Source organism: Taudactylus pleione, unplaced genomic scaffold (assembly GCF_031769625.1).
Source record: "Taudactylus pleione unplaced genomic scaffold, aTauple2 ptg000069l, whole genome shotgun sequence".
Classification (NCBI taxonomy): domain Eukaryota; kingdom Metazoa; phylum Chordata; class Amphibia; order Anura; family Myobatrachidae; genus Taudactylus; species Taudactylus pleione.
The window spans coordinates 1,454,352-1,470,709 of NW_028284471.1; the positions used below are offsets into that span (position 1 = coordinate 1,454,352).

Below are 16,358 nucleotides of genomic sequence, written 5' to 3' on the forward strand. Positions count from 1 at the left end.
TCACAGGGTGCATTCGTAAGACTTACTCCGGCGTCTCAGTATACGCAGCCATTCTGCACAACCATAGGGCTACTCAGAAGTCCGATTATCGAAGAATCTGCAGCCGATGCTGCGTCTTTGTACGCAGATGCTTGGACCTGCAAAGCCGCAGGTGGGCGTCTCAATACATTCCTCGGCGTCTGCAACATTAACATAATTTCGCACATCGTACACAGACGCAGCAGTGGCGGCATTAGCATAGAACTCTAAATCAGGCCCAATGTTAGAAGAAATATACACTCTGGGCCTGATTCAGACCCTCTCGCAAGCAGCCGCTCGCTCGTACGCGGCCGATGTTATGCAATTGTGCATGCGTATGCATCGCAGTGGGCGTGCGCGAACTAGTTCAAGCGATCGGGAAGTGCTCACTCGCTCACTCGCCCAGCAAAGACAGCCCAGTGGAATGAGTGACAAGAGAGGCCGTTTGTGGGTGGTAACAGGGGTAGGGCAGTAGTAATGGGGGAATGGAGTTGCGGACGCAGGCATGTACACGTCACCTGATTGAATTATACACTGAAGTGCTTGCGGTAGGGTACAGTCAACCGCAAGCGCTGCGGTCAGATACGATGGAACCCAATGTACCGATGGTTGTATATATTTCCTTGAGATGGCGTTCGCTAGTGGGCGTCTAAAGACAGGCTGGTGGGCGTCTATAAACACAAAGTGATCGCACGCCAAGACATAGTGGACGTGTTTATGCCTTGCCGTGCGATCGCCTGCCTTGACGTCACTTAGCTGAATTCGCATACACTGGGAGCGAGCGGTCGCATCTAGCGAGAGGGTCTGAATCAGGCCCTCTGTGTATTAGGTGAGGGTTAGAACGACAAGTATTGGTAAGAGTCATGCTGTTCAGTTCTAAGTAATTCCTCTGTGTCGTTTTGCAGAGAGAGCGTGTAGAACATCTTCTGAAGGATGACAGAGGACTACTAACTAACCGGATTCCCTGACTGCTCTGGCTGGGAACTGCTACTTCCCCTTTCCATGCAGAACCTGTGCAGCTTAATACAACAGTGCAGTGAAACACATTCCTCTGCTTCATATTAAAGTTTTTTTCTATATGCAGCACTGCCATTCTAACTGTCAGTATAGTTTATTACTCCTGTATCGCTAGATGAGACACCCCATATATATATGAAATAATGTGTTTGTATTTGTATACAGTTAACCGATTACCTATATACAGCTTATAACTTTGGACTTGAGTGCCACCTACTGCTTGAGTTTCTAATGACAGGCCATTTCCTTAGCTGCCTCCTTCGCTGACTGGTTTCTCTTTTCCTTAGCAAGTTATGTCTAGAGAGAGACATCCAGGACCAAGAGATGGATGTAAATGCAATTTGCATCTTTTTTTCCCCCTCTAATTACCCTATTTTTCTTTAGAGCATGCGCTCCATAATTCTTATATATCCTTTCCCATTCCGACTGGGATGCATTTTGCACTTACGTCCCCTTGCTTTAAGTGGGACAGTCGGGGGTAGAGGTGAAAGTGTATGCAAGCAAAGTATAGCATGGACATGTTTGCACAAAATGAAGCCCATCTTGACCACAAGACCGACATATGCACCTGTTTGGAGAAGGATCACTTCCTGGTGCTTAACCGCTGGTGCTTAACCCCTGGTGCAGAATGTGAACTGCATGAGTCTGATTCGCTCCTATTTGAATACTATAGTAATGTTGGTGCTGTGATGTTAGCAATAAAGCATATTTCCATTTAACCTTTTAAAGTAGTTGGCAACAGATGTGTGTATTGACTTGAATTTAAAAACTTTAATTTGATATTTTTTGTCTTAGTCTCATTTACTTTCACATAATAAGTGCAACGTTATTACCAACACATCCGGACACTATACTGTGGTTAAATTGTACTTTTAGCTTTTACTACTACCCCTGTGAAGTCACACATCGTGACCTAAATCAGGCGCTTATACCACTGTTGTCTCCCACAGTAAAGGATGCTACAATTTCTGAGCTGGGAGCTCGGTAAACTAAGGAAAATGCTACTTTTGCATGGCATGTTATGGGCTTGAGGTTTAAACGTAAATTCCAGCCAACTCAACATGAGCCCCTCTATACACAGAGCTCTGTGAGGGGCCATTAAAGTGAGCCTGTCACAGCTGGTGAGCACTGGAATATGCCTTGCTTTTGGGCCAGTTTGAGCTTTGCACCTCAGTATGTATTTCCTAAACAACTGTCAGGCTGCGTTGAATATTCAATTGATCCGCACAAATGGCTATCATGCTGTATTATGAAGTCAGGTACAGTATTTTAACTGGGGTTTCTTTGTTTGTTTTTACATTATGGTTAATGCTAGGAACTCTTTATATTTCAGACAGACAAATGTTACAAATTTTATCTAGTAAAAAGCAGCCTGTGTAATATCAGCCTAAGGACAAATAACATGAGTGTTTTATTGTTTTATATTTGCAGACATTTAAGTGCTGTAACAAAACATCAATATTTTGTGTCTCTGATTGTAAATCTCTGAAACCATTAACTCTGAGTTTGTGGGGGTCCATTTTTACTGGATAAGTTTCATCTGTTATTTTTGCTATTTGCTGCTATTTTGAATTTTTGGGGCAATTTATCAAAATTCTCTAGCCAGGACAGTATCTCTGATAAGAGACAGTCCCAGTGAACAGTGAAAAGTAAAGTGATAGCTATCAGTACCACTATCATTTTACTGCCAGAGTTGGGCATCGGGACGCACATGCGCGCAGTATCGGATGTTCGGGGCGGTAGCCTAAGGTCCCTCTCCAGCGAAAAGGTACTGTAACTTTTTGGAGCTTGGTAAATTGGATTACATCTCCATTCTCATAGAGGTCTATGTGAATGGTGGTATTTTACGGGTTCTTAATTAATCTCTGTGATCTCACCTGTGTAGCAGCTTGAATACATACCCCTGATACTAAAATGTACGATATTCTTTGCCTCTAGTAGAGTAATGATATTGTAAGCTCTCCTGTAGCAATGACTGATGTGACTGAATAATGTTCTCTGATTCTACGGCACTGTTGTTGCTAGACAAAGTATAATAATACATTGGGCATTCAGTGTTGTGAAATGCAGCATTAGACAATACAGTGTTCAGGCAAATTCAGTGGCAGCTACTACTACTTGATTCAAGACTACATTTATTCATATAATTATACAGTTACACTGGCTTCAAAATAAGCTATATATTATCATATGTATTAAAGTGCATCTATCGCCTACAGACAGGAGAGACTGCCATTTGCATGCTGCTTATTAATTCACCAGCAACCAGTGATGCCTCAGTTAAATCACTAGCTCCCAGTGAATCTATAGATGGAATATTGGACCTCATTCAGAGGCGGTCGCAAGAAGCAATTGCTCTCTCTGAATGAGGGCGGGCGCTTCTTTTTTTTTGGGTGCGGCCTCCTTGTCGCAAGCTAAGCTGTGGGTTACCACCCACAGCTTAGCTAGCGACCACTGTGATGGTCGCAATGGTGATCACCATCGCGACCATCGGGGCTTGCGACCAGACCCTAAGGTTGGGTCTGGGCACTCGCAAGCTCCAGGGAGCTTTCTGCTCTGATGGAGCAGGAAGCTCCCCACTGACATCACTGATGATGTTAGTGCGGCCGCCCACAAAACGGTAGGCGTTCCTGTTTTGGAAACCACCCCCCCCGGCCCGCCTACAAAAAGGGGCGAGCTGTCGATCAACATCGACAGCTGCCCCTTTTATAGCAAGCTCCGGAGCGAGAGAGTTTCTCTCTAGCTGCAGGGCTTGCGCACGTGCAGTGCGGCCGCTGCGCATGTGCAGCTCTATCCATCGACCCGGTTGCGAGCACATCGGTGCTTGCGACCGGGTCTGAATGACCCCCATTGTCTCATGGCCTGATTCAGTAAGGATCGCTAAAGCGTAAGCAGCTGCGATTTTGTACAGAACACAGCAGCGAAAATATGCTAATGCCTGCCAAAGCACATCCGCTATAAAGATACCTACTGCTGGCTTCTCATATCCGTCCAACCTCGCTCTGTGTAAACATAGGAACCATCAACGCACATCAGCCCGTCACGCAGCATTGGACCAGCCGCAAATATTGCAAGTCCTGTTGCACGCAGTGGGCTCTCAAGCTGGGTATGCAATCGCTGTGGCTAATTTATGGGTTTTTCCGTCCACTCCCCCGTCACCACCCCCAAACACTCACTGCCTGTCACTCACTCTGCGATGGATTCCTCTGTCCGTGCGTGATTGTATTGCGATCGCAGCGCATGTGCAGTGCGGCTCATGTGCATGTGCAATGGCTAACAATCGCCTGATCTGCGTACGTAGTTGCATTTGTGAACGCTGCTGAATCAGGCCCTCAGTCTACAAAATGACTAACTACATGATGTGTAGGTAATATGGGTGCATTGAAACCTGAAAAACAGATTGCTACAAAATGAAAAGGAATCTCGGAACTTTGACAATTGTACATGCAAATGTTCCTTAGTATGACAGGAGTCTGATTGTTCAGCCCAAAACCCAGATATATGGATCTGTGCAAGTTGGGTTTGGTGAGTCGCTTTGCAGAAACACACTTTATGAATAAGTTGATGTATACGCAGGGGCATGGCTGTATCGATAATGGGTGCAGGGTGTGTGGTTCACATGGGCCCCTGGGTCAAGGGGTGCCCATTGCACAACCTGCATCCATGTATTATACTTACCTCTCCAGAGTCCTGCACAGACGCTGCAGAAATCACTGGGAAAAAACCCTTACTCATGATGATTTGGTCACTAGGGCTCCCTAGGCCATTTAATTCCAAAGATCTCAAACTAAATCATACAACAAGGCAGGGTAATTCCATGTCAACTCAGTTTTCAATTATATTTTTTACCTCAGGTCTCCCAAATTTGAATTTACTGAGTCACTTAATGAGCCATCAAATATTTCTACACATTCTGAGTAGTTTTTATTTATAAGGGTTTGAGATGTTCATAAATCCACAATTCTTGGCATGCCTTCATATACAAAACGTTCTTAGGCTAAGTTTGATGTTTTTCAATAAGAAAAACCAGAACAAAAAAAAACACATTTTGTTTATAATTTAACTTTTATACCACATGATTAGGTTTGAGGAAGTTAACATGTCATGGTCAGTATCTTAAAATTTGGAGAGAAAAAAATACTGCAAATTTTCCAAAAAATTATTGTTCTTTTTTTCATTGTTTTAAGATTGTCCATACCAAATGTATAGGACCATATTCAATTAGAGGCGAAAATACTTTTTCGCCTGTTTTTTTGAGAAAATTTTGCCTAAGAAAAATTTGCCAAATTCAATTCCAGGACAATTTCGCCTAATCAGAAACTCGATGCATTGAATTCTCCAAAAAGATTCTCCAATCAATAGCAGGTGAAAAGAAGTGCAAAATCTTTATTTTGGGGTGCAAACGCGGGGAAATGACACAGAACCCTTTGGACAGCCCCCCAAAAAGACAAATCTTCAAAAAACAAACAAACCTAAGAACACCCCAAAAAAGACATAATTTTTGGGGTAAAAATGTAAAAAGTGGGGGGACAAGCATAAAAACTAGTGAAATAGGCTTCTTGGGGAGCTGCAAGGATGGGTCAGGTGTTTTTGGGACTGCAGGTGCATGTAGCAGGTGGATTTTCCAAGTTTTTTAAAAGTTCACTTTAGAGACATAAATATATGCTAGCACCCATTTTCAAGCACCCCAAATTTGACTGGATTACTTATTTTCACCAAAAAATACTGCTTAATGCCATTCTACACCACTTTTACAAAGACGCTAATAGCAAGCAATTTACACAACTTAACTACGCAAAATAGTTTTATTAGGGCTATTAGTACACATCTATGTTGATTTCCTATGTTAGTGCATCTTTTACTTGGGTACAGACTGATTTCCCCACTTCTTTCAGTACTTTTCGCCTGTTCCGCATTCGCCTAATTCCGTTTTCGCCTGTTTTGCAATTGAATTAGGCATAAATCGAGGACGCACATGGAATGATTTCGCCTCTGAAACAGGCGAATGAGGCGAAATGTCGGACAGGCGAAATTGTTCCGACTTTTTGTGTCTAATTGAATACTTCTCATAGTTGGGACCTCAGTGGAATCTAATATTTCTGTTAATTTGTTTATCATGACATTCAGGAATAGAAGTGTGGGCTCAACACAATTTTTTATATTTTGGAGTTTGTAAACGCTTCTTTTAGCATAATCTTGTGTAAACTTAAATAAGGTCTGAACCAATTTTTTTTTTCTATTGAAGCATTTCAATCCTGATGTAAGAGGCTGTGTACACTTCCAGGAGCCTGAGACTTACCGCAATTTGGTAGTCCCGTGGACATTTCAGGAGAGTAGACAAGTAGGTCTGTAAACCAGATCATAGACAGATTGAAGAAAAACCACAGACTTATCATAAATCTCCATTGTTTATGGTTTCGATTCATTCTTGCAAAATAGAAGCTCTATTTTACATCAAATCATTGTCCGTGATTCAGATGGTTTATCCTGATTTTATAGTGCAGCACGGACACATTTACCCTGACTGATAAACAGACTCCCACACACTTTGCTCCACAATGACATACAGACATACTGTATGAAATCACCTGCACCTTTCACCAGCAGATTATAGGATAACACAATGGTCACTGCAGTGGGAGGAGATGCTGAGACAGTATTTATTTTGGTATGCTCTAAACCTTTTCTCTCCCAGCGCGAGTGGTGTGTGGTGATATTGTGGGTTCTGCAGATGCTGCACACAAACCACAAACAGCTGTGACTGCAGTGTGCCGTGATTATGTGCATCTGTCTATAATGTCATTGCAGTTGTGACTAAGGGGCTGATTCAGAGATGAATGCAATGTCGATGTTTAAACAAATGGCTGTTGTTTTGTTCTACTGCTCGTGCATCACAGTCGCACTGCCGCATATGCCGCACACGGCCATACCTGTGTGGAGTTTGTATATTCTCCCTGTGCTTGCGTGGGTTTCCTCCGGGTGCTCCGGTTTACTCCCACACTCCAAAAATATACTGGTAGGTTACTTGGCTCCCAACACAAATTAACCCTAGTGTGTATGTGTGTGCGCATGCGATAGGGAATATAGAGTGTAAGCTCCACAGGGGCAGGGCCTGATGTGAATGGCCAAATACTCTCTGTAAAGCGCTGTGGAATATGTGTGCGCTATATAAATAACTGGTAATATATATAATAATAATAATAATAGTCTTGCGATGGGGGTGGTAGAAATTATTCGCAAAGTGGGCATGAGCGTGGGCTGGTGACTGAAACGCAGACGTGTCACAACATTTCAGGGTCATTTTAAAGCCTGCAGTTATGATCCTGTACTTAGTTGTTAAAGCTCTGGCAGCCATTCTGCACGACCATAGGGTAAGTAAGATGTTCGACAGATGTGTGTCATTATACACTAGCGGCTGAACTGCGATGCCGCCTTGGGCGTCTCAATACAAATCCCTGCAACTGCGACATTTGCATATTTTCACATAGTCGCTGCATACAAAGGCGCAGTCGCAACGGGATTTACGTCCATTTCTGAATCATGCCCCAAGAGCAGTGAAAACTCTCCCCCTCTACTAATCTCAACCGCTGCCCCTGCCTGTCATTACACTGCTGTGGGAATGCTGCCAGCAAAGAGATACAATAACAGTAGGCACGGGCTTAGATTAGGAGAGGGCAGGTCGCTCTGCATGCTTAGAACTAAATTGAATGGGAGCTGGCAAGAATGGTCTCAGATCTCACAGTAAAAATCTCATGCGCTTTCTTACACTATATTTTTCAACAGCTTCCAGGTGTTGTAGTTGTAAACATAACCTTATAGCATTTCAAATGACCAAAGAGGCAGGCATCTGAGAGCTTCTTTACAGGGAAAAACAGCTGGGTAAAGAAGCTCTCATTATTTCACAGCGTTTTTCCTGCTGACAAGAAAAATGCTGCTGAAAAAGCTCTATATAGTATATCTATGCAGACGCCTGTGTGACAGGTGCAGGAAAAGTAACATCGATTTTTATTAAGCACTTTTTTGCATGAGCTATATTACTGCTTCGCCCTAAACAATGGTGCATCTATCAGAACAGAATATTTTCTTTCTCTGATAAACTCTATGCAAAACCCATTCAGTTGAATGGGACAGTATCTTTAAGCAAACAAGCTGGATGTATGAACGTCATTTCATATTTGACATAATTTACATATTAGTGTTTGATATTGCAGTCTCCCTTTATTGTGACAGAGGGCTGACATCACTATTCTGTGCTATTGCAGAATGTGCTTACTGCCTACGTCCATTCGCTTAACCGCATGATGCTGTCACACGTAGAGCCCTGTCTGCAGCATGCAGCGGAGAAGCAACAGAAGCCTGTCAGACAGCACACAGCTGAGAGGTAGAAGGGGCAGTGAGAGACATATGGAGATATGGAAGGGCATTGAGAGAGCTAAGGAGTGGGCATTGAGAGAGCTATGGAGTGGGCAATGAGAGAGCTAAACGGGGGCAATGAGGAACCCATGGAGAAGGCAGTGAGACAGCTGTGAGGGGGCAATGAGCTACTTATAGAGGGGGCAATGAGAGCTATGGAAAGGGCAGTGAGGGTAATAAGAGAACTATGAGGGGACAGTGAGAGCGATATGAAGGGGCAGTGAGCGAGATGGAGGGGGGCAATGAGACATATATGGAGAGGGTAATGAGATATGGAGGGGGTAATAAGTGCGATACGGTTGGAGAAATCAGTGAGATATGGAGGGACAGCAAAAGATATATGGAGGGGTTTTGGGAGGGAGATTAAGTGACAATGGGATCTATTTATTAAGAAAACTAAAGGCACTTTTTCCAGATATTTTTGCAGGAGAAATCAATAATTTTCTCTTCTCCACATTTAACAAACTCTAAATCACTGGTTGTTTATGTTCACAATCACATAGGGCCTTATGGTTGGTATTGCAGCCACGCTCGCAGCTGCTCTCACAATCACATAGGGCCTTATGGTTGGTATTGCAGCCACGCTCGCAGCTGCTCTCACAATCACATAGGGCCTTATGGTTGGTATTGCAGCCACGCTCGCAGCTGCTCTCACAATCACATAGGGCCTTATGGTTGGTATTGCAGCCACGCTCGCAGCTGCTCTCACAATCACATAGGGCCTTATGGTTGGTATTGCAGCCACGCTCGCGGCTGCTCTCACAATCACATAGGGCCTTATGGTTGGTATTGCAGCCACGCTCGCAGCTGCACTCACAATGGCATTTGTGGGAATATGCATATGCTAATCTCAGCCTTCCTTTTATGCGAAACTTTGCGATGGAGTGTACAAGCAGTGAGACGCCCACTTTCAGGCTGTGTGGTCTGTGCATTTGCTATATAGATTGTAAACACAAAAATCGACACAATATCAGTCGTACCATCGACGTTTGTGGTAGCCTAGGGTTTACTCTAGCTACTCTGCCCAATTCCAACTAAACATGACCTCTGAAGCAGTGGATTTGCAATTGGGAATGCAACAGCGTTCCCAGACACACCCATAACCAGTGGCGTAACTAGGGTATTTGGAGCCCCTCCCTCCCACCGAAGGCGCATGCAATGAAAATTGCGTGTGGTCACTGAAAAATGGGGCATGTTAACATGACACACACCCCTTTCTTGTCACTATGGGAACATTCCTTTCCATTCCATATGCACCTTAATGCCCCGAGTAGTAGTGCCCATCTTGCAATGACCACTGTAGTAGTGCCCCTTATGCAATGTCCCCAGTAGCAGTGCCCCATGTAGTAGTGCCCTTTGTACAGTGCCCCCAGTAGTGCACCCTTATACTGTGCCCATTATACAGTCCACCCTATGCAGTGCCCCCAGTAGTGGTCCCTCTTATGCAGGACCCCAATAGTGCCCCTTATACAGTACCCCCAGTATTCAATGCTCCCAGTAGTGGTCCCTCTTATGCAGGCCCCCAGTAGTGCCCCTTATACAGTGCACCCAGTAGTGCACCCTTATACAGTGCCCTTTATACAGTGCCTCCAGTAGTGCACCCTTATACTGTGCCCCTTATATAGTTCCCCATATCCAGAGCCCCCAGTAGTGGTCCCTCTTTCACAGGCCCCCAGTAGTACCCCTTATACAGTACCCCCAGTAGTGGTCCCCCTTATGCAGGCTCCCAGTAGTGCCCGTTATACAGTGCCCCCAGTAGTGATCCCCCCTATGCAGAGCCCCTTATACAGTGCCACCCGTAGTGGTCCTCTCTATTCAGTGCCCCCAGCCAGTAGTGCATAACATACACATGTACATACAGTACATACACAAAACACTGACTTACCTGAATCCCAGCTCCTGCCGTGCCTGCCGTTGTCTGCTCCTCCATCCTCCCGCTCGGTACTATGGGAGTCTGACTCTCATTGGCTGAAGAAGCTCACACATCGCTGCCGGGTAGTACGAGTGTTCTACCCAGCGCCGGCGGCTATGTGTGTGTTACTGTGTAGTGCGGATCGCACTCACTGCGTTCCGCACTACACTGACTGACTAGGGCGGATCTGTACCATGGTCGGTGGTGCCCCCTCGTGCCCAGGGCACGAGCCCCAGCGGCCCTGCCTTAGTTACGCCACTGCCCATAACACGCCCATGAAATGGCCGCTTTTTGCAATCACTTTAGGTCACCTCCCAGTCTCCACCCTGAAAGGATCCCAAACACCTTCTCAAGTATTAGCAATGCCGTATGCAAATACATACACCATCGGTCACTTGGCATAATTTTTCTTTGATAACCGTGGCCAAGTCAGCTCCCTTTGGTGATATAGGTCATTATAGCTCATGCAACTGGTCGGGCTCCGCAGAGAAGCAATCTGAGTATACAATTCTATAAGTCAGTGTGGCTGGAGACCTGGGCCACGTGGTCAAAATGGTGGCCACGGCACTGGGGGGCTAAATTCCTTGTGCTGCAACACCATTTTCATATGAACTAAGCACAATGTACTGTAAATGTATATTTAATAATGTTTTTTTTAGCATACTATATTTAATGCGCTGTGCACAGTTGTAGACTTGCAAGTTCAAATGTAAAAACTATGCACTTATAAGAATTTCTATGTTCTGTGACATAGGAAGTGATATGGTAATTGTCCTGACACTAGCAGGGGGTTTGGTGATGACTAACCAAGCCTTTGTTTAAAGCACTTTCTTTGAAATGCTCACTAGGAGGTCTCCTGTGTGTTTCTTCGTAAAATGTACAACAAGTATATCTGAGGAAGTCATTCGCTAATCCTATTACTGTTTAAAACCACTTTCATTCTGTGTGATAGATGTATCAAAAGAAGGATGCAGTTGATCAGTTCCTTTGAAATGTAAGCTGCTTTATATTTTGTGAGACAGTAGTCTGATTTGTATACTAGTCACCAAGGTATTAGAAAGTAGAGCAGGATTACAACATGTTGTATTGTGTCCTCTTACTATAAAAAGGGCTGGTGTATCTCTGTAGAGTATATCCTCTAACTATCAGAGAGGACTGTACTTCTGTAACATCTTGTGTGATCCCTGGTGGTTACAAGATGCAAGCAGATGCAAGACCCCTGCATCTGCTTGTATCCTGTGTCCACCAGAATAGTGCAAAACACTATTCTGATCTCTGGCTGTTCTGTATTAATCCCAGTGTCTTCAAGCTCAAACCCTTTACCAACTACTCCAAGCAGACTAGTTCATAGTGAGGGATCAGTGAGAATTAAATTACACTACCTAGGAAATGTTGCTGCAGCGCCACATACCCAGAAGTAGGCGGTTAAAGGTAGACGTGGTACAAGCCTGTGTGAAACGAGCGGTTACAGGTGCCAGTGTAGGAGCTTACTGATGGCAGCAAGTTACCCGCCCACTATGCAGTGGGAGGAGTCAGTAACAGACGGGTACTAACGATGAGAGGGAATCTTTATAAGTGGTGAAGTAAGCCCACACAGGTTATTTAGGGACGAGTTAACACCCTCTATTCTATCAGTGACAAGAATCAGTGATCGCTTGGCGTCTCTATTCTATCAGTGACAACAATCAGTGATCGCCTCTATTCTATCAGTGGCAAGAATCAGTGATCGCTTGGCGTCTCTATTCTATCAGTGACAACAATCAGTGATCGCTTGGCATCTTTATTCTATCAGTGACAAGAATCAGTGATCGCCTGGCGTCTCTATTCTATCAGTGACAAGAATCAGTGATTGCCTGGCGTCTCTATTCTATCAGTGACAAGAATCAGTGATCGCCTGGCGTCTATTCTATCAGTGACAAGAATCAGTGATCGCTTGGCGTCTCTATTCTATCAGTGACAAGAATCAGTGATCGCTTGGCGTCTCTATTCTATCAGTGACAAGAATCAGTGATCGCTTGGCGTCTCTATTCTATCAGTGACAAGAATCAGTGATCGCCTGGCGTCTCTATTCTATCAGTGACAAGAATCAGTGATCGCTTGGCATCTCTATTCTATCAGTGACAAGAATCAGTGATCGCCTGGCGTCTCTTTTCTATCAGTGACAAGAATCAGTGATCGCTTGGCGTCTCTATTCTATCAGTGACAAGAATCAGTGATTGCCTGGCATCTCTATTCTATCAGTGACAAGAATCAGTGATCGCTTGGCGTCTCTATTCTATCAGTGACAAGAATCAGTGATCGCCTGGCGTCTCTATTCTATCAGTGACAAGAATCAGTGATCGCTTGGCGTCTCTATTCTATCAGTGACAAGAATCAGTGATCTCTTGGCGTCTCTATTCTATCAGTGACAAGAATCAGTGATCACTTGGCGTCTCTATTCTATCAGTGACAAGAATCAGTGATCGTCTGGCGTCTCTATTCTATCAGTGACAAGAATCAGTGATCGCTTTGCGTCTCTATTCTATCAGTGACAAGAATCAGTGATCGCCTGGCGTCTCTATTCTATCAGTGACAAGAATCAGTGATCGCTTGGCGTCTCTATTCTATCGGTGACAAGAATCAGTGATCGCTTGGCTTCTCTATTCTATCAGTGACAAGAATCAGTGATCGCTTGGCGTCTCTATTCTATCAGTGACAAGAATCAGTGATCGCTTGGCGTCTCTATTCTATCAGTGACAAGAATCAGTGATCGCTTGGCGTCTCTATTCTATCAGTGACAAGAATCAGTAATCGCTTGGCGTAGCAAGGTCATTTGGTCACAGTCAGTTCGACTGCATATTGACATGCTAAGACGCAAATTGTAATAAGCCAAATCTGCCAAAATAAACTGACGCTATATATTTCATGCTGTATTTTGAAGCTCTCTTTGGTGAAGAGATGTAACTTTAGTAGTGGAGCAAACTGTATAGTGACATGGAGTCAAGGGACTTTTTCAAAGTTTTGTTGTGGGACTAAGCAGATAAATACCTGTCTAAATTGTGCTTTGTACATTTAGGGGCTAATGCTGAGCTGATGGTACGCCTGTTTGTGAAGCATATCTTGGGCTAGATTCTGAGTCATGTGCAAAAGCGAATGCAGCACTGTCTATTGGCGGTCGGTGTCTGCGAGTGTATATTTGTGCGGCCGAAGTTGCAAGGAATGAGACACCCATTTTAGCGATGGTGCACTATGTAATACTGGTTAGTGCGACCTACACGCCACCATCGGTCGCACCATCAAAAATTGCACCAGCCCTATAGCATATGCAGTTTCTCCCTCTGACCATGGCCTCCTATGCTCGCGGCTGTATGCCTGGGAATGCAACTGCTTGCATTGATACGCCCGCAACGCTCCCATAATATGGGTTGGGTATGAGATGCTGGCAGTCTTGATCCCAGCTGTCAGAAGCTCGACACCGGCCTCCCGACATGGCTAGCATATTGACACTTGTTGTTCGGTATGCTAAACCAGGGCCGGTCCTAGCCCAAATTTTTTGTTAAGCGAGTATATGTTTTGGCGCCCCCAGGCATATTGTTGCGCGTGCCCAAACAAATTAAGGGACTGTGGTCTCATGGAAAAAGCCATAACCATGACACACACCCCTTTGTCATCACTCTGGGAACAGTCCTTTCCATTCCATATGCACCTTAATGCTGTACCCCCAGTATGCAATGCCCCCCAGTAGTGGTCCCTCTTATGCAGGCCCCAAGTAGTGCCCCATATACATTGCCCCCAGTAGTGGTCAACCTTATGCAGGCCCCCAGTAGTGATCCCCCCTATGCAGTGCCCCTTATACAGTGCCCCCAGTAGTTGTCCCCCTTGTGCAGTACCCCTTGTGCCCCAGGAGTGGTCCCCTTTATGCAGTCTCCCAGTAGTGCCCCTTATATAGTGCGCCCAGTAGTAGTCCCCCCTATGCAGTGCCCCCTGTAGTGGTCCCCCCTAAGCAGTGGCCCTTGTGTCCCAGGAGAGGTTCCCCTTATGCAGGACTCCAGTAGTGCCCCCAGTAGTGATCCCCCCTGTGCAGTGCCCCCAGTAGTAAACCCATTATATAGTGCCCTCAGTAGTAGTCCCCCTATGCAGTGCCCCAGTAGTGGTACCCCCCATGCAGTGCCCCTTATATAGTGCCCCCAGTAGTGGTCCCCCATGTGCAATGCACCTTGTGCACCCAGTAGTAATTCCCTTATATAGTGCCCCCAGTAGTACCCCCCTATGCAGTGCCCCCAGTAGTGGTACCCCCTATGCTGTGCCCCTTATATAGTGCCCCCAGTAGTAGTCCCCCCCCACGCAGTGCCCCCAGTAGTAATCCCCCCCATGCAGTGCCCCCAGTAGTGGTACCCCTTATGCAGTGCCCTTTAAACAGTGGCCCCAGTTGTAGTTCCCCCCCTGTGCAGTACCTCCAGTATTGCCCTTTATATAGTGCCCCCAGTAATGGTTCCCCGATGCAGTACCCGCAGTGGTAGTCCCCCCCCTTGTAGTGCCCCTAGTAGTAGTCCCCCCCCTTGTACTGCCCCCTAGTTGTAGTCCCCCATTGTAGTAGTCCCCCCCTTGTTGTACCCCCAGGGTAGGTCCCCCCATGTAGTGCCTCTAGTATTAGTCCCCCCTTGTAGTGCCCCTAGTAGTAGTCCCCCCTTGTATTGCTGTACTGCCCCTAGTAGTAGTCCCCCCTTGTAGTAGTCCCCTTGTTGTGACCCCAGTGGAGGCCCCCTCACGCTGCAGGGGTTTATATTGTAACCGCGGGGGGGGGCCGGGACCGGCACCCGATTTTCGAGAGGCTCCCGGACGAATCGGGAGGGTAGGCAAGTATGGTCCAGTACATTCTATCAAAGAGCACAATATATAATAGTACAGTATATAATGGCACAACGTGCTATATGAAGAACCAATACAATGTATTTGCACCCTATTGTATAATAATGTTTGCTTCACTGAAACCCATCATGTCTTTGAGAGGTAGGATCAAAATATGATTTTAAATTATAATTATACTTAGATTTTATTTCATTATGATAAAAATACTATTGTTTCAACTATGGAGTGTTTATTGCAAATTATGGGCTAATGCGATGGCAGCTGTAATTTGACAAGGAACGCAGCTTTGAAAATATGCTAATAGTTCCAAAGCTTACCAAAGGATGCCCACTGCTATCTACTCATCTGCGTACGACATCGCATACCAGCGTAAATATCGATAACATCGACACACATCAACCAGCAATGCGGGATCATGCGGGAGGTCTGACCAGCCGCAAACACTGCAGCTCTCCTGAGACGCAGAGAGCTCTCATGCTGCGTATGTGATTGCAACGGCTAATCAATGCACGCCCATGTAATGGCGTTTAAACGGTAAGACACTGATCACACCCGGCCATTACCTCCCCTAAACGCTGACTACCTGTCACTCATTTTGCGAATGGGTTCTCTGTGCATGCGGAATTGCAAGACAATTGCAGTGCGGCTTATACGCACGCGCAATGGCAACCGATCTGCGTAAAAATTGCCATTGCGTCCATCTCTCAATCAGGCCCTATGATGCAAAGCTTCTTCATTGTGTTGTCTTATTTTATCCTGCAGGGGTCACTGTTTCTTTTGCCTAATATATAGATTTTGTAGAGGAATAAAAACTTGCACACTGACAAATTAAAAACTGTTGAGTATTCTGTTTAAAGCAACAGTAGACAATCTACAGTCCTCCAGTCCTTCCATTGACTAGGAATTGTAATAAAATAAAATAAAAGATCTCCATGGACAGAAGTTGACTGAACCTTTGTATTTAATCTCGACATGTACAGATCTATTTTGCTTAAGTAAACAGCATATGTAAATTATTATATGATCTAAGCCAATGCAGCCTGTTCTACCACCCAGTTCTATGTTCATACGTGATTTGCATGTCCTTTGACTGGCATGGCTAATAGGAAGCTGTTTGTTACATGACCTTTTTGATATTTTGCATTTGTTC

At 45.1% G+C, this 16,358-nt stretch overlaps 1 protein-coding gene across 13 annotated transcripts in view; it reads left to right on the forward strand.

Moving 5' to 3' along the window:
* Positions 1-16,358, forward strand: part of LKAAEAR1 (LKAAEAR motif containing 1) — a 95,434-nt gene that overhangs the window by 38,201 nt on the left and 40,875 nt on the right. The window contains exon 4 of one of the 13 annotated variants that reach the window (XM_088467009.1): positions 924-1,815. The exons of the other annotated variants lie outside the window; for them this stretch is intronic. Coding sequence (XP_088323135.1) covers positions 924-986 — 63 coding nt within the window. The 3' untranslated portion in view covers positions 987-1,815. Of the gene's footprint in view, positions 1-923; positions 1,816-16,358 lie in introns of those variants that run through there. 13 annotated transcript variants of the gene reach the window in all.